Source organism: Astatotilapia calliptera, chromosome 3 (assembly GCF_964374335.1).
Source record: "Astatotilapia calliptera chromosome 3, fAstCal68.1, whole genome shotgun sequence".
Taxonomy (NCBI): Eukaryota; Metazoa; Chordata; class Actinopteri; order Cichliformes; family Cichlidae; genus Astatotilapia; species Astatotilapia calliptera.
Genome location: NC_137424.1, coordinates 38237299 through 38260836, shown reverse-complemented (window position 1 = coordinate 38260836; position 23538 = coordinate 38237299). Strand labels below are relative to the sequence as shown.

Genomic DNA, 23538 nt, shown 5'->3' with positions numbered 1-23538 from the left:
ATTACTCAACATCTGATGTAGCAGCAGCGCACAGATGTAGGCTGGCTTAAATCCATTGCCAAAGGGCCAAGGGAGAGACAAAAGCAACAGAGTCTGGAGGGGATACGGTTTTATGCAGAGCTGAAAACGAGAATCATTCCTGAGAAACAACCGAGGTTCTGAATAACATTAAGGGTATTTTATTAAGCACCAATTCAAGCTCCCTTAAAGGGGTAAAAAGCACTACTTTAAAAGCTTATTTTCAAATCAAAAGTGCAGCTTCTATATTAAATTTAACTTGTACATTGATAGAAACTAGAGCTCAACAGTGGGGATTAATGCCCTTTTCAGAGCTTTAATTTGCTTAAGGCAGGGCTGTTTATGCAAATGCACACAGTTACCTATAATTTACCTTCCTTAAGCATGCTCTTTGACATGCATCTTCTGCCAGCTGGAGAGCCAAGAATTCACCGTCTCCAGCTGGCTGCATTTCTACTTCAACAAAAATAAATATAATTACAAAATAGCCACACTGATCTTTTAGAGTTTGCAGCAACAGACTTCATCTAAGCACTGATTCACTAAAGAGCCTGCTGCAACTGTCACTCAGTTTTATTCATAGTGACAATCACAACGGTCGCCTCAAAACACTTTGTGTTTCAAGGTAAAAACCCTGCAATGTTAAAGAGTGAGAATCCTAACAAGTTCCCCATGAGCCAAAACCTGATGATGGTAGGGTGAAAAAGCTGGAGAAACCAGTTTAAGGGAGATTGGAAAGGAGAGAACCACACAGCACAGAGAGACGAGCACAACAAGCACTGGAGAAGGAAGACAAAGTAGTGTCATGTAAACGCAGAGGGAGTGAAGAGAGGCGGGTGAAGGAGAAACACTGAGTGCATCGTGAGAAATCCCCCAGCAGCCTGAACCTATAGCAGCTTAACTATGGATGCAATGGTTCAGGGTCAAATGAAACATCCTTAACTGAAAGTTTTATGAAAAAGGAAAGTTTGAAGCCCAATCTTAAAAGCAGAGAGAGGGAGCGTGTCTCCTGAATCCAAATGGGAGCTGGTTCCATATACAGGCTCTGCCTCCCATTGTACTTGAGGAAAACTGAGAACCACAAGTGAGTCACCGTGCTTCCATCTCAGTCGAGTCCCACCATAGAAGAAGAAAAATAAATCTCTCCAAGATACACCTGTACATGCTATGGTTAAATGCATGTAGTGTTTACTTCAGGTTATATTGGTAAACATGTAAAAAAGTCCTGTCCCGGCACAGTACCGTGTTGAACTCCCTCAGCAACCTAAATCCATAAATACAACTAAATGTTGTGAACTGTACTGAATATTACACTGAGGTCGAAGGAGGACAAAGACTAGAACACCATCAGACAATCATCCATCTGTGCTGCTTTGCACTCTGACTCGAAATCATTGCTCTGCAGATGATCACTCAGCTGTTTTACGTGTTTAAAAATGAAGCAAGGCTGGAGATCAGTCTATAGTTAGCTGGATCAAGCAAGGGTTTTAATTGTTTAATTACAGCTACCTGAAAAGGCTGTGCTAATTAGTTTTAAAGGTAAACTGACCATATTTAAAAACCACAGCATTAGCTAATGGCAAGACTTCTTTGAACAGAGTCTAATAAGCATGTCAAAAGTTTGGAAGAGGCACTTTAGTCTGTTCAGAGAAATCAAGTTCTGTTATCTTTTAACGTCAAAATTCAAACTATATGCAAGGATTCAGTGTACTTAATGGACACAGAACGTCTATTTGTGCAAAATATTTCACACACACACACACACCAATCTAGTGGAGAAGATATAAAACCAACATTTAAGAGTGCAAATCATCAAGCTCAAAGCACCTGGATCAAGACTAACGTCTATTTACGTCTTGTTTGAAGTGAAAATTACCCATTCTAAAAGAAAAGACGAGGCAACATACAGGTTCATGTCTTGTCACCCAAAACAAAACTTGTCCACAGAGCGCTTCTATCGTTTCCTGAATCAAAGCCTACATTTCAGCTGCGGCATGCATGAATCAGGACCTCGTAGTACTTAAATCGTTTTCACACAGGGGCAGGCTGATTTCAAACAACACGTTTCATTTAGTGCCTCGCTCGGAAAATTAGTTTGAGTGTTGCGTTCACACTAGCTCGCCTAAATATGCAACCTATCAAACGTTGTTTATGTTCAATCACCCAAGTAGGCTGTGCTGTACACTGATTTTAAACAGGGATCACTTGTCAAGTCAACGCAACCCATTTCACACATTATTAAATACATTTATTTTATGCATGGCTACACGAGGGTATTTATCCCAGGCAAGACTAATAATTTTTCATCATCACTGCATGTAAATAGTTTAAATTCAATAAATAAATAATAAGACCCCCCCCCCCCTCCGTCTTCTATGCCCACAAGTACCATCCTGGGTTTGTGGTCTACTCTTTGCTATCATTTGTTTACACCAATGAAATATAACCTCTCTGATTTAAACATCTGTTGTGGCAGTCCAAAGAATCGGCTCTACAAATACAGCTATAACAGAAATGCTTTTTAGAGAAAGCATAAGAGAATGCAGCTGGTGTAGTTGGAGGCAGCGAGAGACAATTTAGCTCGACATAGTCTGAGGATTTGACAGCATTTTTAAAAATGAAGCAGTAACTTTTGGGAATAGTAGCAACCCTGCAAAGACAGACCTGTGAATAATGATCAGGTATACACAGGAACTGAAATATTAACATGAATATTTCAAAGTGGGTGGGTGTACAGTTGACATGTTAATTTAATGTAGGTCAGAGCCACAGGATCTAAAGTCACTGCATCCCTCAGCCACCCCTCTCTCAGCCTCAAGCATCATTTCAAGGAAAAGCTCTGCTCGCTCTCTCCGCTGACTGTTGATTCAGAAGAAAATGCAAACAAAACAAATGGATTTTCATCTCAGGCAGAGAGACAGGCTGAAAGGTCTCCATAACCTTAACCACAAACAGCTAGTAGTGAGAATCCTGCAGCCTCGACCATTATCTAGCTGCTCATGTCACATAGACCGTGTCACTGTGTCTCTACCAGCTGCATTCCTCCCATTAAAAACCTGAAATCATTTGCAAATTGCCCACCTACCCAAATACTGTACACTGAACAGGATGTTCCCACAGGGAGTTTTCTGAAAATGCCATTTCCCTACTGGCTCTAGTAGAAACCAACACATCAAAGCAGTTACAGGAACACTTTAACTGTACTTCAGGCCTCGATGAATGACAGCGAGGTTGAAAATCTTTAATGACACTGTGCAATTTTTTTAAATGACACAACTGTCAGTGGAACGCAAAAAACAACCCTTTGAGCACCGGATTCAAAAATGAATGTTAATATTGCTCAAATGTTCCCTTTTTGCCGACTGTATAATCAAACAGTATGTATGCTCAATGATTTTCAGAATTAAGGTCTTTCTTTGTTGGTGTCTATTTTAAAAAGAAGGGGAAAAACTCACTGTGCATGCAACACAAAAGCCTACGGCACAAACAGGCCGACCATTTGTTCAAAATCTATATTAACCTGAAAAGAAAATCTAAATAGTCTAAATAGAAAAAATGCACCAATGCAAAAAAACAACAAAATAATAATGCACACATAGGTGGTTCTGCAATCATTAACCAGCGTAAGCAATGCAAACAGTTGTTACCTGTGATTTTGTCTCGAACTAGTTTACAGGACTCAATTTCTCCGATGCTCCCAAACAAACTCTTCAGTTCCTCCTGGGTCATGTTCTGAGGCAGATAGTTGACTATCAAGTTAGTTTTACTGTCCTCTACGCTCCCTGACTCTACAGGTGAAGAGCAGTTGTTTGTGATAGTTGAAGGACCGTTGCTTGTGTTGTTGCAAGTGGGCCCATTGGATAGCTGTGTTTCCATGGCAGCAATTACCTGCTAAAGAGACAGAAAGAAAAAAAAATCAAAACTAAATGCAAATGAAACAAAAAGCATCATAAAACCAGCAGTTAAAAAAGGACGCTCTTCACACAGTAAACACTGTTTCAGTGGAATAACAACCACTGGTGAAATTTAAAGATTAAAGAAAAAAAACAGTGGTAATCATTTAATGCAGCACAGCATTACAGGTAATTAACCCAACAAAAATAAAATAAAGAAACCCCACACTGCAAGCTGTCAATGTCAAGAGTTTGCCACCACAGAAGAAACTGAGTACAGGTTTTAATCATGTCAATTTAACTTTAGCTCAGGTATGAGGACAAATGTTAGATTTTAGCAATATAACCACCAAAAATACTGGAAGTTGAGATTGGACCCCTCCATATTTGTTTAATTACTCTGATATTTGTTATTGTTGCTTTTATGAGAAAACAGGAGACGCCCTGTGCAATAAGGCAATCTATTAATCTGCCATATGCACAACAACTGAGGTGAGAATATTAAAAATTATCTTTCCAGGATTTTAAACTTCCTACTGCAGTAGCAACATTTCATTCACCAAAATTAGAAAATGCCAAGCCTACAGAAGCCCAAAACCTGCAGCCATCAGTACGCTAGCATCGGGGAACAGGCCGAAACGATGCGTAATCAGTTAAGGCAACCAGCAGCACGTTAATGTATGAAGAGTCATCCTTAATTAACAGATTCACCAGAAAGCAGAGCAATGTAGTCACACCACTATTATTCTCACTTTAAATTATCGTCACACAGAGTACAAGGCTATAATTTTAAAAGCAGTGATGCTATAAGATAAATACAGAGTAGACAGGGGCAGTAGAGAGTTTTAGACCATACCAATACAGTGAGACATTAAACATGGGAGCTTTTCATACAAACTGCAAAAAGGTGCCTACATTTAATACGTAAATTGATTTAGATTCAATGTTATAATACAAGAACTATCATTGGTATGGCCTGAGCACTGAGACAAAGAGCCCTTCTGGACAAATAATTTCCAAAAATAAAAATAAAAGTGCCACAGACCCCAGTCCAAGGCTCAGGCGCCCACGAACCACTTCTAAGCAGAGAAGCCACATCGCACAGTCTGACTGCCATGTTAGTTTGGAGTTGCCGTCTGAAAATGTGGACACAAAAAGTACTTCATGTTAGATCAACAACAACAAAAGCAACAGTCAGAGATGATCACATGTCAGCGTTTGGGGGGGTAAAAAGGAGGCCATTTTTCTCCCTCCCCTTTTTTCGAACTGGCTGTCCATGCAGATTGGTGAAAACCAAGAAGAAGCAAAAGGCAATGTTTCACTTGGTCACAATTCATCTACAGTAAGGAGAGAAAAGCAAAACCGAGAAGTGTAGAGTGTTCAGTCTACAGAGCAACCTGGCCACAACGGGGACAATAAGCATGAGGAATGGGAATTTGTATAATGGATGAGTGCGCTATACAAAGATGCTCACCAAGACCGCAAAGCACAAGTTAATTTGTCTAAGACTGCTAAGCCAACACATTCCTGCATTTTTTTTAAAAACTCCAGGCGCACATAAGTAATAAAAGTGGAAACATCCAGGGTGAAATAATCTACATGTTTACTTTGTCTTAACATACCTGTTCTTAAAAAGTAGTTCATCAAGGTGACATGCAGAGCCCAAATGCGTAGTAGCGCATTCAAAAGACTGACTAACAGTGCGGCAAAGACACAACTAAAAATTAAAGACAAATGAGGCAAAAACAATCCAAGCCACAGATGTTACATTTTAAAGTCCATCAAGACGCAGTATGCCAAATATCAGCAACACATGTGGCCATGTGACCCATGTCTACATTCCTATATACACACACACACACACACAATATTTAGACACAAACAAAAGCTCTAATAATAATGTGCATAATACAACAATCCAACAAGACATTTATAGCAGTCTAAACTGACTTTAGTTTAATTCACACCATTAAAAATACTTCTGTTAGCATCAAAGATCACACATTTACCGCGGGGCCACCTCTGATAACTTTACAGGCCACAAAGCCGCATAAGGACATTTTTCCATGTTGTGTATAATATGGTAAAATATTGTGAAATTAAAGTTGGAGACAACAGATTCTTTTGGCTAATTTTGAAAAACATTAAGTAAACGTAACAGATGACAGCTCCTCATTCGTGAATTTGTTTGTTGCATCAAATGAAAATCGGCCCGCGAGCATTCTCATGCCAATTGATTTTCTCCACTCATGCAATGAAAATAGTGCTGCGATTGTCACATGGACAGGTACAAACTAATCCAATTTCTTAGTGGCGAGCTTGTGAAGCCACACATCAATATGCCATTAGTGTTTCACCATACTTCTAAGCATGAACTCAGTCTACAATTTAATGTCCAAATTTTGTAGTAAAGTTAATATATTAAATCTTACTTTTTCATGTGTCCTTTTATAATAAAATGCATATTATTCATGTAAACAGCTGCTTTTAAGAACTATTGGCATCTTTAATGTTTCTTTTTGCCTCAACACTGCCACGACACTGAGCTGAAGGGAATAGCTGTGTCACATGATCAGTGTTGAAGTAGAATAAGGTGATGATTCACCCTATAAAACTGCTTATGGCTTATAATTACAGCTCCTTTAGTCCTTTCTGCTCTGGTTTTCTGATATGTAGATAGCCATCCATCAGTGTCACAAGAGTTTGGTATATGCACAGGGTGCCGAGATGATGGAGGGGGAAATTAAATATTCGTTTAAGAGTAGTAGTTAGGAAGGGTTTATATCATCCACAATGTACTTCTATTTGCACAAGAGACAGAATACCCATGCAACAATGCAACACCTGTCCAAATGATGTGTATTATTGTTCACTGCCCTAAATGACTTTGAAGGTCTGGTTATTACAGCATCTTCTGATGTAGAAATGGTCTGAATATTATTAATTATCCTACCAGCTAATGAGCTAGATTATAGTAAACAAACTTTTTATTTTTTTAAACCGGTGTAAGCATGAACTAGTGCACCATTCAGCAACAAACATGGAATAAACTACATGAAACTTAAGTGGTGGACAGATCAGTATTTTCCTACATTCAATTTTATTTTTTTCTAAATTGAAAGACTATTCAGTCCATCGTCTGAATCCAACTCAAACAGTGGTTCTGATTTGAGGGGACCCTAAAAGCAGTCTCAGGTATTAGATGTTCAGCATTTACAGCTTGTACATGAAGCCTCCTGGCAGTAACTTTACACTGAGATCTTTGAGAATTAGATTCTTTAAAGGAGGTTAGTGTGTCCATCAAGTCTCTAGATTTATTACCAGAGGAAGGTCTTACATGGGTCTAAAGAGGCAAAACAAAGGAAGAACAAAAAAAATACATACACAACACTGATTATGTACACAAATACACATGGACAAATTGCAGCAACAGCCCAATGTCAGTCACATCAAACAGCTGTAGAACTGCTGTGGACTCTCAATTAGAAAATAATTATGACCTCAGTCTATCCAAGTGTGAAAACCTGGAGGTGTACTGTGAATGTGTTATTAGTGCGACTGCTTGACTAAAAATGACAATGTTCATGGACAGTGTTATTTATGGGGGTTTTAAGTATATCGCTGTGTCTCTTCGTGTACAGAGCAGAGATCTTCTATAGTGACAATATTCAGGATACAAATCAACCTGACCTTTGAATATGTCGGCTACATGTTAATTTGACTTTCAGGCAGTTGCTTTCCCTCAGTTGTTGGGCAATTACTTTGCTACCAGCTAACTAAAGTCAGAATGACAAGACAGTAAAATCTAGACAACAGTCAGCTGTGCTCGAGCAGTGAAGTCTGTGAGCACCTCCTCAGAACGGGGCATTATCAGCTGAATTTAAAATGATCCTGTGTCACGCACAATATGCTCATCCCATTGTTTCCAGATATTTGGCAGATCATAATCCATGTGTAAAATGGTGTGATGCACAGTTTACTCAGAGCAAATGAATACAATGCAGTCGCAGCCTCACTTGCAGTTTCATAACCACGCACAGTGACTGGCTTTTTCTGTCTTCAGGCCAGTGATAACTCTGTCATTAGATGTTGTCATTTCTGCATCAAATGTTTATATTTCAATTTTATGCCACAGGCTGGACAAAAGAAAAAAAACTGTCTAACATTTTGGGTGATTAACTTAACGGGTATCAATTTTTATTATCAAAAAAAAAATATTATCAATTATACTCCACTAAACAAACGCAAAATCTCTTTTAGAGAGACTTGTGAGGATGATGATAAAGATTTAATATCTTAAACTGAAAGTTACACACTCAGTTCAACACCGCTTTTAGCTTGGCCAAGACATTTGTGCATTCATGTTGATTTTAACGTTGCATTGCACAAGTGCAAATAAATGAGTCATTTGATTTGCTGGCATGTCCCAAAACCAAGGTCGAAACCACTCGCTGCGTAACCCAAGCAAAAATAGAAAACACAGCAAATTGCTTTTACCAACATGACCCATTACCACAGATGCATTTCACTTAGGAGAAAAACCTCAGCAGACCGTGACAGACGATGAACCGAAGGCCGAGGAGACTCATTTATACAGTGTGATTTTGAAGTGCACAATAGGCCATATGGTTTCCAACAAAGATGCACCCCATTGCAAATCTCTTTGCAGATTTGTGTTTTAGAGTTTGATAATTAAAGGGACCGGTTAATGATTTATTTTTATTTATTTTATCGCTACATATAAGGTGTTTTTATAAGTTAAAAAACAGTCAAGGTGACAATAAGCCCAACATCATTAGCTTACTGGAGTGCAGTAAGTCTAAAACGAAATTATTCCCCAATGCTTAAGGTTACTCAGGCAAGCTTACAATACACTGGAGGAAACCCCAAACCATGACTAAAGGCATCAGCCTTCACTTTATTTCATGAATAATAACTACTGCCGGAGACGTCACAGGTTAACTTCGCTTGCTCTTGTGGACACTGCATATTTCAGGCACAGCATGTGAAAAACCAAGTTAGAGTCCATGATGATTTTTTTTTAATCTCCACAAAGTTTCAAAACTAAGACTGACATGCAAAAAGCACATTCCAGTTATCCATCTCAGAATATTTCCCATTAATTTTTTACCTTGAATGTTTTAATTATTGCGCTTCAGCAATGATGCAAATGTATAAACTCACTTCCAGCACATTCGTAAATGATTAAACTTCTGAGGTTCACAAACTGTTAATTGATCACAGAGCACACAGGGTCAAATATAGAAGTCACCAGGATGACTAAGGTGGCGAATTTCACTGGCTGACTGTGCAGATCCAACCTCTCCCAGAGGGTGAGACTGCACTGAGCAGAGGCACCGCCCCTCACAGAAGGGAGAGGGGTTTGCTGGATGAGTGTAAAGTTTATTTACAGTTTAATCATCAAATATTGATCAATAAATTATTTTTTTAAAGCTTTGAGATATACATTTGCAGTCAAAGTTTAAATTCAGTTTAAACAACAGTTCTAAGGACCCTAAATAATACAGAGAAACACTGAAGATTTTGTTAAAGACGACCAGTAATCGACTGCGTCATTGCTTAGCTGTTTTTCAGCCAGGATTCTCAGCCTGTGTCGTTTGCTGTGCCGACTTTCCTGATGAGCTCTACTAGTTTTGTTCTAATAAACTCTTAATCATAAATGGAATTCAGCATGTCCTATTTTAACACTTTGCGCATCACTCTGTAATTATACCTCCAAAATGCTAGTTGGCAGAGTTACTGAAACTACTATTGTGACTGAAACAGAGGGGATGATGTGGGAGGTAAATTTAATGAATGCTGTACAACAGTTATTTTACTAAAAGAGAAGCTGCTGAACCAAATGAGCCCAAAAATGGTGGCAGAGATGCAAAACCCAGGAACCTGCAGATGGTTACAGTGACCTATTAGTGGTTTTTGCATTAGCGTTATGAAGGAGCCCACAATAACAATAATAACAACAACAGCTTACTACAAATTATATTTTGTTCTGTTGCACAAAATCAGCTGCTACTTGTTAACATCCAGGTGTGCACGTTATTCTGCAGCATGAGCTGATATGACATAATGCACTCCGATGGAGTTAGGAGCATCACAACATCAACTTAAACTGAGATTTTAGAGTACTATTCATACTGCGGCTCATTTTTAACATGGGCGTATTTATTAAAAAAAACAAAAACACAATGGTCATTGACATGAGGGATTCAAATCATCATTCATTTAATGAAGCAAAAATAATTCTGCATCATGATGTTATTGTCCAAGTTTTACTCTTACTCACATACCTGATTTTCAATAATTATACATTCGCTCAAATAGGAAGTCTGATTAGCCGGAGATCTAAACTATTTTTGCATCATTAAAATCCCTTTTAACCTGTTATTGTGTTACTAAAGATATGTAAAACATTGATACACAAAATAGTGACAGCATTAGCATTGTGTGCAGTACTGTGGGGACTTGGCAGGTTTCAGGGCCAAACACTGCAGGTAGTCAAACTGCAGGCCAGTGTATACAGCGCTACCTATTGCTTACCTGCTCTTCATTAGTGTTCACCTAAAATAATATTTTTCCACTTGTCTACTGTAGAACAACGGCAGCTTAAAAACCAATGACTAAAAGGTTCTGTTTTTGTTATTGTCAAAAGTGAAACCAGTTGGGAACTGCAAAACTTTTGCCGTTTTGTTAACGTGACAAAGGGCACACAAGCATCCTTGTGCCCTTTAATTTAATTTACCAAAAATTGCATTTGTAATTTAGTTAGCTGCTCTACAAACTGGCTCCCCACACGCACAGTAACAGAAAAACAGGCCCACAGGAGAACATATTGTTGTTAAAGAAATTGACTTACTTCAATCTCATTTTATGTTTCACCTTTTATTCTAAGTACAATGCACAAACACTGGCTACTGTCCCACTTGAGATACTGCCACAAGGCAGAAATATTTCATTAGATAAACACTTGGAACACGAAGCCTGGCAAGATGCCGCTCCCCAAAAATTTCAGTCAAGGCTTTCACTGTGTGCAGCCAGCCAGCAGCTTCCTCTTAGAGCAGAGCATCTTGTTCCCCTAGAGGCTTTGCCTCACAATTTTCGTCAGAAACCAGGCCCAGATAAAGACCACAAGGTTCTTTTTTGTTTTCCCATCATTGCTAAGCTAAACCCATTCACCTCCACAATTTTACCCCACTGAGCAGGCTGCCTTTTAGGACTCATTAAAGTGTAGCGTGTTTAGTTAGTGGGACTTTCAGATCCCACAGCCTTCTCGCAAGGGGAAAAAAAAAGGCTCTGCGCACAGCGCTGCTATGAGAAAAATACAGATTTCCAATTCAAATACTGTGAGTGCTTTTTTACTAGCGTCACTATGGCACAATGTAGAAAGTAGGATAATACTGGCAAGACTTGCTTTGTTGACCACCATTAACTTTTGGACAAAAGTCACATTTACTGACTGATCGCGTTTAAAGTGGCTAAACAGAAGAGCTAAAACAGTTTAAAGCTGTTAATTTCATGAAAAGTGATTTTGCTTCATTTTCCCTGACAATGATGAATAAAATAAACTCAAACATCAGTGTCATCCATGGGCCAAACTGTTGTAAGCATCAGTATCAACCCAGAATTTAGCAGTCATTCGATCCCTTGTAGAAAGTACAGGGGCTTTCAAAATGTTGTCACAAAGATGCAGGGAGTTACCTGAGGTAGTAAACTTTTGTTTCTAAGCCATTTGTCATTCTATAACCTCTGAAGCTGGTAGTGCTGGCTCTGTTTTAGCAGCTCACTGATTGTGCTAATTAATTACATAGAAAAGTGACTGAGTGGGTGTTCAGCAGCAAGATTTCACAGCTGATCAAATTCCACTGAGATACAGCTGAAAAATCAACTACTATTGAATCAATCTCAGCATTTCCCCTCTTTACTGCAGCTTTAAAGGGTGGAGGAGCATCCTCACATCCCACCCACCTCACCCCAATGGGTACAACAGAAGTTATACCTGCATCTTAAAACCAATTGACACCTATTGATAATTTAAAATCGTTAAATAACCTAACACAAGTAGCTGTGTGTCTTTGGACTGTGGGAAGGAGGCAAGGTACGCCATGCTAGCGCTGCGTCAAACTGTCGAGGATGTACCTCGCCTTTTGTGCTATAGCAGCTGAGAATGGGCTCCAGCCCTCCCATAACCTTAAATTGAGTAAACCCAAGAAGATGGACAGATGTAAATTTATAAAGAAAAGCGTTTGTACACTCCTAGGATCCAATATCACAATTTTCTGTCAGGTTTCCATTTTACATCACAGCAAATTTTTGGGGAGTGAAGTTCAGACAATTAGCAAAGTGCTGTTAGCAACATTCGTGAATCTGTTAAATGTTTCAGTGCGACTTTGCTAAGCTACAAAGCCGCACCGCCAGTGTTTTGTCTCGTGTCAATTATATCATCAGTTATATCGTTATCGCAAATTGTCAAATATATATCGTGATAAATATTTTTGGTCATATCGCCCTGCTCTACATTTTGATATTTTTGGTAGGATTTTTCTTGACAGACTACTGAAGAACACCACAGCTTTCAGTTCTAAATTTAAATTGATCACACACACAAGTCATAACGGAAACTTGAAGATATCCAGGCTTTTGAGAGGACCTACACTTTAAATGGCCACTACTGAACATACTACATTTTGTTCACTGCATAAACAAGAATCTTAACATTTACCAGTGTTTTTTCTTTAATTAAACCTCTTAATTAATTAAACTTCCTAAAATTAGCAAAGTTTTAATCTCAGTCATTAAATACTACATCAAATACAATAAGACTGCTATGAGAAAACATTCATCGGGGAAAAACAAGCCGAATAAACCCTCGTGATTTTGACAAGAGGCAGTTTAGTACAGATCTGGCTGACCATAGAATTTCTTCAACTTGAACATGAAGCCAACATTTAGATCGGCATGTACTGATGTGACACTGAGCACTTAAAATGAGGAGGCACGAATCTCTGCTACCAACTCCACAGAGGATTAAATTGACCAAGTATGCGTGACAAGCTGCAGAGTAAAGAACTCCAGAGTGCACACACTGACATGCACAACCTGTCCTTGAAAACTAAAAGCACACAAGTAACGGTTCAAAATATCACAGCTGAAAACATAGATGAGACTAGTCTACCCACACACCAGAAGTACAAAGGATAAGGCTATAAAAGAAAATGCTGGAGAAAAGGAAAAGGTTAGTCTACTTGTACCTGGATGAGAAAATGTAGATGTTTTATTCAACTATTTTTATTTATTGGTTAGGTATTAGATGACCTGGAAAAAAATAAAAATCAAGTAATTTGTTTTCTTATGTGGGAATACTGTACGCTGCATCTCAGCTTGGGTGTTTGACATCCCTCTCACTCGCAGCAGTAATCCTCACGTCTCCGTTCACCTCACCAATGCCAACCTAGCAACTTTCTCCCTTATAATCAACAGCATACATCTATATTTAAAAAATAAATAAATAAATAAAACATGCAGCGACTTCTAAGTCCCAGCTCTCCCTCCAGAGACACACCTCTGTGTGTTTTGGGTTAGGTGAAGCAGCTGTTTGCACATGCGCAGCATTATTCATGTGGTTTGTTACTCAGAGGCTGTATGGTCCTTGACAAAAAGAATATAGCCAAAAACATCACCTACCAAATTAAGCACATACATGCATTTTACTACTTGGACATATTGCCCCTGGTCTACTTATTTCCTTGAAATCCAATCAATTTTGCTGATAAATTAACACTGTCACCTCACAGCCCAACATGATCACTCCAGCCTCTTGTCCTGCTCCGTAGTCCACATCTCAAAAAACTGCAGTGCTGCATTATGTCTTTGCTGTGTGTGTTCTTACTGGCAAACCAGCTTTCAATGCAGTTTAACTTAAGGATAAGGAGCGGAAGCATCTTTATAGGTGAACTTTTATTACTTCTGTAATGATTGTCCTAAGGTTGAGAAAAGGGTATTTATGCAGCATTTTCCCCATGCCAGCCAGAGCATGTCACAGTAATACTGAAATGTGACGCAACTGAGTTATAATTGGCAGTGTGCCTCCAAGATTACAAGCGCACAATTTCTCACCAACACTTTTGGAAAAAGTCAATAATCCTGCAATCTCAGAAGAAAACGTTATTTGAAAAATGCAGAATTTGGCTGAAATAAAATTCAGTTGGGTTCATATTGCTCAAGAGACTGCAACACATGTTCATCAGTATTGACTTATTCAGAAATCCTAACCAGAGGCATTTTTATATTTCATGCTCTGTGCTGCTTGGGAGCTAGAGTACAAACATCAATATGTCGATGCTTATGATTCTTCATATTTGCCAGTCTGTTATTACTATCTTTAGGTATGAAATTAGAAAAAAAAAAAGATAGCTGACGTGCAGCCGTACAATAAAAGCAGTACAATAAAACATTTATACAAGGTACAGATTACCATTTGACTCTTTAATTTAGTTTGACAATTTTATAATTGTTGAACGAGTGGAATTAGTCTAACCTCCTGTAACAAAATATACAGTACTATAATAGGACTATCTGCCATTATATTTTAAAGTGTGCAAGTCATTATTAAGGAAAAACTGTTCCTGTGCTCCAAGAATAATCCATCATGATACTTGTAAATTAAAGAAAAACCACACACATACTAGTGAGACTGCTGAAATCCAAGTCGGTACTTAAAACCACTAAGAGTAAAAAAACAAAACACTTTAATTAAACAAAAAAATCCTTCATGAATCCAGTTCACCAATATCCAAATCACACGTCTAACAAAACCAGGCATATTTCCACCACCAGAAACAGGCCTGCAGACAATACAGTTAAATTACATAAAGCACTCAACACACACAAAAACCCCACCTACTGTATCCAGGCCTGACAAAGCAGTAACAGGGTTCAAGGACAATGCATTGCTGATCTCCAGTAATGACCTGCACATACTGGGGAGGGCCACCCTGTGGCCAACACACAGTAAGTGCAAAAGCCACAGAGCCTTAGCCTGTCTCAGCAGCAAGGGGGGTTGTAATGGGGGGGCGTTAGGCAACGAAGTCATGGAAGGGGGATGGGACGGACATTTAAGGAGGACAAAGAGGGCAAAATTGCTTTTCTCCTCAAAGCTACACGCTGTATACTAACCCAGTTCTGACAGCAGCACACATCGCCGTGCAGAGCACAGTGATATGTGGCCTTTGGAAGTTCACTCACTGTCCTGCATTTTAGTCACTCTGTCAGCAGCCTTTATTTAGAAAGGCAGACGTGGGGGCTCAATAATACATAAAGACAACCGCTCTTATCTCTTGTCCTCAGGAAGGCTGCTGAAGCTGTGGACGTTGCACGAACAGAGAGGAAGGGGAAAAATGCCTAAAAGCAGCAGCTATCTTTTACATACCTATGATTAGATCTGCCGTGACACTTCATCTGAATTAATATCCCCTGAGCGATGTTCAACACCACTGATATCAGAAAAATTAAGTGCAATCACTGTGCAGCGAACAGTGTTCTTACAGCCAGTACAACTAAGAACAAAATAAAACGCAGCATGATTGGGGAGAAGCATTTCTGTTAGAGAAATTATGAATTCCCCCCCACAGCGTTTCATTATTTTGTAGTACTGCATTTATTCGGATGCCCAGACAAAAAGCAGCATAGACAACTGATTTTTCATCTGTTAATCGCATATAAGGTTTAATAATCACTAAGGACCTCCTTTTTATAAAATAAAATAAAATAAAAAATTTTAAAAAGGAAAACAAAAAAACAAAAAACAAAACTGAAAGCTTCAAGATGTCACTTTCCTTTTGACTATTCCCCTAGCCACAGATGTCCTGCATTTCTGGTAAATTACCCGGTCAGGCTCTTAGCTGCTGACTCCATGATATGTAATCTTTTCGTGACCTCACAGCTGAAGGTTACTCACCACGATGCCTGTGGCTTCGACAGATTCACTCAATCAATATTCAAGGCCACACAAAGTACAAAGTAGAGTGAAAACGCATTTGCCGCAATTCCAAGTCTTAACAGGTCAAGCTTACAAAGACAAAATTACCAGGCTCTTTACTTTGACCGGCGTATCACCCAAAAATAATCCAAGGTTTACTAGCAATGAGATCAGGCAATAATTTAATCACTCTGAAAATACATAGGACTCCTTACAGCTAGCAATTTGCCTGTGTAAAAAAAAATATACTTATATTATTATAAGTCACTTAGATACGGAAAAAAATCCCAAAAACAATGGGTGACGGGGGTTACGTTTTTAGGCTTTGTGTGTTTATAGGCAAAGGCCACTGTTAAAACCAACTGAACTTAAATTCCTGTTAGTAAAGCATTTCTACAGTGAAGTGAAGCCATCTCACCGGGAACAAGTGAACGCAACCCAGTGATGTTAGGTTAATTTGTGACACCTGTGGCGGTGCTGAAACCCAGCTCATCCAATTAAAGACCGTGACTACTTACAGATTACGCTACGAAAGAAAGCGGTTAGAGGTGGAGCGTTTAATCCGGGTGAAACTTCCATTTTCTGCTAATTGTGGTTTAGCCGAGCGGGTTTAGCTAACACAACCTCTGCCAGTGATGGAGGGGCTTTAGAGCGTCTTTTTTTTTTTGGTCACACAATTTTATTTTGTAGACCAAACTAATTAGGTTACCCCACTAACTTCAGAAGCTTTAAGGTTAGGTTACAAGAGGCAAAGTTTACTCAAGTCAAAACTACTTCTAATGGCGCTCAGCTAGCATGTCTGGCCTAGCTAACAGCTCTGACCCCTTTTTACAGTTAGTATTTCTTTGTTTTTAAGCACGCTAACACTTTGACTTGTCTTACCTTGATGTGTTGAATCGGCGTCGCGGGAATTTATTGAGGTACAACCTGCAGACATCAAACCTGGTCACAGTCTTTGCGCAGCAGAATAAGGAGCGGTGGCGGGAACCCAGCCACCCTAAATAAACTAATCAGACTTTTGGCCAATCAGCGCAGACCCACCCTCTCTATACCGGAAATAGATGATTAATTGATTTGCTGCAGGTGTAGGCTGCTGCTTTAAACAGCGCTCAGCACAGAGGAGAATTACAACTAAGAAATAGCGACAGCTCCAAAATAAAATAAAACCAAATAAACAAAAACAACATTGTGCCACTAGGGTTCTTTGTAGGGTAATCAGCTAATTTTAACAGATAGCCTTTTCCAGCGATGACGTGAACATAAACATTTTATATATATTTTAAGTTTTCAGCATCTCCATTGTTATCCATGCAGAGCAAACATATGGGCATGGAATTAATATATAGGTGGCCTATATTTAAAGACAAAAAAGGGCAAAAGACAGGAATGCTGACAAAGGTTAGGATCGCTTTGGGTTTTTGTGTTTGTTTTTTCTAAAAAATTGGGACGAGTAGCTAAGCTCCTGTATTCTTCACAAATAAGCGCTGCATGGAAATTCAAAAATAGCATAGGAATATGCATGTGATAGCAGAACTTCATCCGGCAACTCTAAGTAGCACAACACCCGGCTGCACTTAACCTATATAGCATTGGTCTTTTTGCAGTTACGCTGCATCTTAAACCTTACAGACCATCTTACGATTAAATTAGAAAGACAGAAAAAAAATAAAGCCACCACTCATTAATTTTAAATCTCATTTGTATTTGGACCCTCTTTTTTCTCTTTTATAATTTAGAGCTTAAATAAAATCGCAAGTTTTTATATTAATGAAAGAGCTCAAGTCTAAGATCAAACAGCTTAAATTTTGTTAGTTTGTTTACTGGCTCCATCATGTATCCAGTAATATTAATTTCTATATGTAACATCAGTCCAATACACCCCACATTTCTACCTTTGGATACAGTGTAACGACTACTATGCGGATCCCACGTTTCAGCTCTCTACAAGGCCTGTATTTCTGCACACTAGAGCAATAGTGCGTCCATGCATGTCGAGGGGTGGGGGGGGAAGGAGAGAAAAAAAATTGAGCACATGTGCGGAGAAAGCCTGTTGTAAGTCTCTCCTATATGCCAAGCCACCGCGATTCAAGAGTTGAAAATCAGCCCTGAGTGGGGAAACATGAATGCATCACGGCGACTTTCCCCATCGCGTCTGCATGCAATAAGACAGCCTGAGACTACAGTGAATGCATGATCTGCTCTACACACTGTCCTCAGCGAACAGAAACAGGCTTAGTAATAATAATAAAAAGAAGAAGAAATCGATTTCACATGTTTCAGGTGAATGAGCAAATGTGTAAAAAATATCTTACCGTTTCTACAAATGAAAGTTAGGGACGTCCTTAGGCAAACAATCTCTGAATGAAAACACCTGGCCAATAGCGTGTAAAATGACGAATTCCGCTCTCTTTAGTTCAAACTTGGGAACATAAAAAGCCAACACAAACAAGATAAAATGAGGGAAATGAAATATTTATTAAATCAAAACACAGAAATGAGTTCCTTTCAGCAAATGCATGAAACAAAAGGGAAAAAAAGATAACAGAAGAAAGAAAAGGAATCAAATAATTAAAAAAGCCGGCTTCTGCCTGTCTCGCTCTTTACAGGTGCGCCACACAAATACGCGACATCACTGAGTGGAAGCCAATGCACGGAGGAGGTTCTCTTTAAAAGGAAGATAGTCCTGCCGGCAAATATATAGGGCCGTATCACAGCATGCCTATACCTCTCCGCACTCCCCGTTTCATCCATTCAACCTACACATGAACATGCATTGGACGCGGAAGTATACCCGGAGAAGCTCCATCCACCGCTTATGCGTGCACAAGCCCTCCAATGCTATTGGCTCCGAGGCGTTCCTCACTGAGCTCGAGCGTCTCTTCCCAGATCACAAGACGCCATTCGTCCTCGCCCCAGTCACTCAAAGCGACCGAGCATTTTTCCTAAATATGGCATTTGAAGTCAAACATCGCCTTTTTGCCGTGGTATGGGTCTGTGGAGCGGGCGGGAATAACACCACGACTCGAGAGTAGCATAGTCCGCTCTTTTGCCCCCCCTTAACAAAAAAAAAGAAAAAGAAAAGGAAGAACAAAAAGCAAAGAAAGAAACCTGAGAAATTTGTTTAACAGCAGATCACCACACTGTCACCATCATCTAAGAATCAGCGACCTTACTGAAGTCATGTAAGAGACGTGTGCTGCTTTCACGTGTTGCAAACGGCTCGTTTTTTTTCCTCTCTCTTTTCTTTATTCCACTCCAGCCCTCGCAGACACAATAAAACTACTCCGAAACGCCTTTCCCCTCCACTCTCTAGTAGGCCAGCCGCACTCGTTCTCACCCTGCTACTGTCTGCGCCATTTCCCCGTTTGCACTGGTGCTGAAAGCGAATCCCCGCGTTCATCAGCAGGTTTCAGCACCGCGGACAGCGCACTGCTCTAACACAGTGACTGTAAAGGCAGCCTATATGCCGTCTGACTCGGAGCCCTCCAGTCAACGGTCAGCCCTCAACCCTCGACCTACAGGTTAGAAACAGATGTGGGCGTTAATTGGGGCTCTCCCGGCACTTTTTCATATTTTATTTTATTTTAAAGACATACTGATATTACCGTAATTTTTACCTTACTGGATGTGCACTAGTGAAGCACACTCTACAGCAGGAGTTATCTCATACCTTCTTTGTCGACTTTCAGAGGGTGGAGCAACAGTTAGGCTAACGTAAATGCAATCAGAGGGGAGATCGGTTCTTTTAGGCGGTCAGACAGTTTCAAACAGGCACAGTATATAATGTAACTCCTAGCAAAACACAAGAGGACCTGACACACAGATGTACATGCATACCAGGGCATTTTGCTTTATGTGTATGTCCAGTAGATGCCAGATAATAAATGGAGCTTAGTGTAGTCTCTTAATAGGATGTAAAAAACTCAAACACATGTTAGTGTTAGTCATGTGTGTGTCATCAGCTGTGACAACAGACATTTTATCATAATTGATGGTACCTACATCACTGTCCTCACCTCAAAAACAAATAAAGAGGGATGCACAAACTCCTATGAAAAAAAAGGCAGCCTTCAGAATATAGCATCTCTCCAAATTTGTATTATTTGTTGTTAGACACAGGAAATAACATGAGAACTTTGCATCAACCACTCCAGCCCCAGTTGTGACTGAGGACCCACTGTAACAAACTGGATTCACTTCTAATGTCTTCAAATCTATAAAAATAAAAAAAATAAACAAGCAAGCCTTCAACCACACAAGTGCTTTTACATTTTCTTTAAAAAAAAAAAAAAGTCATGAGGCTTAGTGAACATTTTCCAGCATCTTCATTTTTGGCATCATACTAGGGAATCAACCACATAAAAAGGATTTCACGAATTAAAAATTGAAGTCGGGTCGCTCAAATTTCAGCATGTTGCTGCTTCTATGTGTCGAATGTATGATCTGTTCTCAGGGTGAATTCACAAATTGGGAAACATGTGTAGCCCAAAAAAAACAAAACATGGCTGGACTGTAAAGAAAAAAAAAATGGATGAGTGACCCGAGTGATGCCGATGATAGAAAATCTCAGAGTGTCAGTGAGAAGAGCAAATGAATTTGCCTTTTGGCGTACAGCTCCAGGAAGAAATCCTCACAGCTGGAAAATAGATTGGGAGATATCCGCCGGTGGTCTGACAGCTTCAGTGACGGCTCTGAACTGAAAGAAAGGAAACAAATAAATATTTTAGAGAGCAGATTACTCCATATTAGAAACAGCTGTAAGCAGTCAGGATGTGAATGACGTCCGCCGGTGCGCGCCAGGCTTCATTTCCTGCAAGCACAGAACAATGTCAGTTTTCCTTTATGTGGACCTACAACAACAAAGCACCTTTAATGATGCTTAAACAAGCACTGGGCTACTGAACATACATTTTTTTTGTTTTGGAAAACAACATTTCCTGGGCTGTAACGTTGGCGTGCAGCACTGGAAATCGCTTAGTTTGATGTAGCTCCAGTTTTCTGGCTGAGGCTACTTATAATTAGCATAACTTCAATGTCATCAGTGTGTAAATCCTGGAAACAACATTTGAAAGACTTGTTTTGATGCCCCCCCTCCAACATTTTAAGCTTCTTTTTTTTTTCTTTTTTTTTTAAAAAAGACCCCCTCCAAATCGATCCTCTCAACAATGTTTCCAGGCTTTACATCTTGATGACAGCAGACTGTAGTTTCTGGCTTTTTTGGGGAGGGGGACGTTATTCATGCCTTCAAATATCAATTAGCTCATTAGCATTTAGATAGCACATACGAATTCGTAAAATGAAAGAGAACATGGACCCGTTGGCCCTGTTTTTAATGGTGATTTGTAAAGGTGTGTCCCAAAAGAATGTCAGGAAGACTTTCTCCACTAGGTAGATTATATTTTAAAGATCAGACACAAGAAAGGGTCAATATATCAGGATAAATCAGGCTGGAGGCATAAGGCTGTCAGCATCTTAGTGCTAGTAACAGAATTGGACAGTAAGAACATGAAGGCAGCAAATAACCACCTAATAAGAGGGGGTGCTTAGGACCCCACCCCCACACACAAGCACACACACACACTCTCTCCTGTCGTTTGAACAAACTAAATAAATCAGCTCTTTCACTTCAGGTACAGCCAAGCTTACTCTCAAATCCATCAAGTTAAATATCCCATTACTGCAGTCCACCGGTTGCTGGTTTTGGCTGAGGGGCTGAACAAATAAATACTTGCTGAACTTAAACATTACCTGCTTCCCATGTGGCAGTCGAGGCAACAATCATTAGCAAATCTTACCAGACTCGTGTAGCTTTGGTCCAGCACTGTCCTCCTGCTTCTGGTCAGCTACACCTTACCCAGAGAGCAGGAAGACAAACCCAGCACAATGTATTCTTTCACACATTTGGCTTTTTTAAGGACTGCATGAAAGATGCTAAAAACCTGCACCTGTAGCTTTAGGGTAAAAGCACCAATGAATCATTTGAACTTAGCACACAAGAAAGCAAAGTATTTTGACAGGCTAACAACAACTTCTTCTTCTTCTTCTTCTTTTCCTGTGGCACATTCAGATTACTACTACTCATCCACACCTCTTACCCCTGGTTTGCATTATATTTTTTACAGACTGTTTTAAGAGTTTCGTGCTGTCTACCATTGCTTGTCTAAATTGGACTTCCTGTTCTGATATTACAGAGAAACCTGAGGCTGTGGCAAACAATTTGCTGACTGTGCAGAGGGCGTGGCCTTAAAGGGACACTGATGGAAAAAAAAAATCAAAACCTCCAAATGCTCCATTTATCATCATGTTAATTCTTAACCTCAACAACTTAAAGTAATATAAAGATATAAAAATATCCAAGCAAAAATAAACTGCATGCAAAGTCCCCTGCCTGACACAAGTGTTACAGTGAAGGATAATCAATATCAAGAGATTATGAACCCAATATTCATGCAGCTATGATTACGCCAGGTATTATAGTATTTAATGACCTTTGGCTGAAAACTAGCAAATATGGTTTCTCGGGGGACTCTTTATTGTAAAACAATATAGCTTTAATTGAGAGAAAGTGCAAACGGAGCCATCTATATTTAAGGGCCCCAAAAAAGGAGCAGCTGTGTAATATCTGCACCCCTCAGAGGGAAGGCGGGTCAATGCGGGGTCCATTAACCTAATCCATCTCTGAAATGTGGAGCAATAAGGTCCCACATCAACTGGACAGTAAAGAAGGAAACCTCTGGGTCGCTAATTGAGGCGCTGACTCCTTACAGCAGGGGGCGCCCCTTTCTGTTGCAAAGCGTCACTGTGGGCTGTAGCTAGTCATTGAAATTCATTCATTAAGGAGTGCATTCAGCCCAGTGTGCTGCATCTGCTACACCTGCAGCACCCAAACAGGGGTTGTTTTAAACTTCAGATGAGTTTGTGAAGAGAGATCAGTTTGAATTTTCAGTTCTTATTGATTGTCTGTATTGTACGTCTCACAGTGTGACCTGTGGTGCATGTGTATTTCAAGGGCCTATACTGTGATAGGTATAATAAATGAATGTGGGCTATAAATGTTGTCATTGGCTAAAATTTTACCGGTTCTGGACTTTTGTGATTTTACATGAACCTTATGCTTTATATCACTTCCTGTTTGCCACGCTGTCAAACTCAGTGCTGACATCATCCCTCTAGTCCAATCACCCTCTTGCCCACCTTCTTTGAGCCAATCAGCCTCCACTCTGCGTATGTTAAATTTCAGTGCTCTTACGTCATTCTCCTTTCCAGACTGTGATTTCTTAAGCTCCAGCCGAGCCTCCATCTTCATCTTCACCACCAACCACCAGCATCTAGACTTCTGGGTGTCCTGTCCTAATGCCTAGTGCTGGATTCTGCTCTGCTATGATGGGTCATCTGAGTCTAATTGCCAAATAACTGAATTTTGAATTCTATCAATGAATCATGTTTAATTCTTCCAAAGAATCTCTCCTTATTAAACTGTAGTACAGCGCTTGTGAAATGTAGTATTTTCCCCCAGCCTCATGTAATTTACCACCCTCTGTCAGATACTTAATAATACCAAACCCCCATTCAATGGTTAAGGGGATAAAAAGTGCACGATTGTTATTTATATTTGAAACTTACTCAGCTCAAATA

The 23538-nt window shown here is 39.6% G+C and overlaps 1 protein-coding gene across 6 annotated transcripts in view; it reads right to left on the bottom strand.

Moving 5' to 3' along the window:
* LOC113018659 (ELAV like neuron-specific RNA binding protein 2) overlaps positions 1-21282 on the bottom strand; it is a 33203-nt gene extending 11921 nt beyond the window's left edge. Inside the window, exons 1-3 of one of the 6 annotated variants that reach the window (XM_080290324.1) lie at positions 18216-21282; positions 4957-5047; positions 3666-3906 (exon numbers count right to left, since the gene is read on the bottom strand). In XM_080290324.1, coding sequence (XP_080146450.1) covers positions 3666-3906; positions 4957-5028 — 313 coding nt within the window. In that variant the 5' untranslated portion in view covers positions 5029-5047; positions 18216-21282. Of the gene's footprint in view, positions 1-3665; positions 3910-4956; positions 5048-16785; positions 17348-18215 lie in introns of those variants that run through there. The other 5 variants (XM_026161953.2, XM_026161956.2, XM_026161954.2 and 2 more) reach the window with 5 other exon arrangements.
* Positions 21283-23538: the final 2256 nt, after the last annotated feature.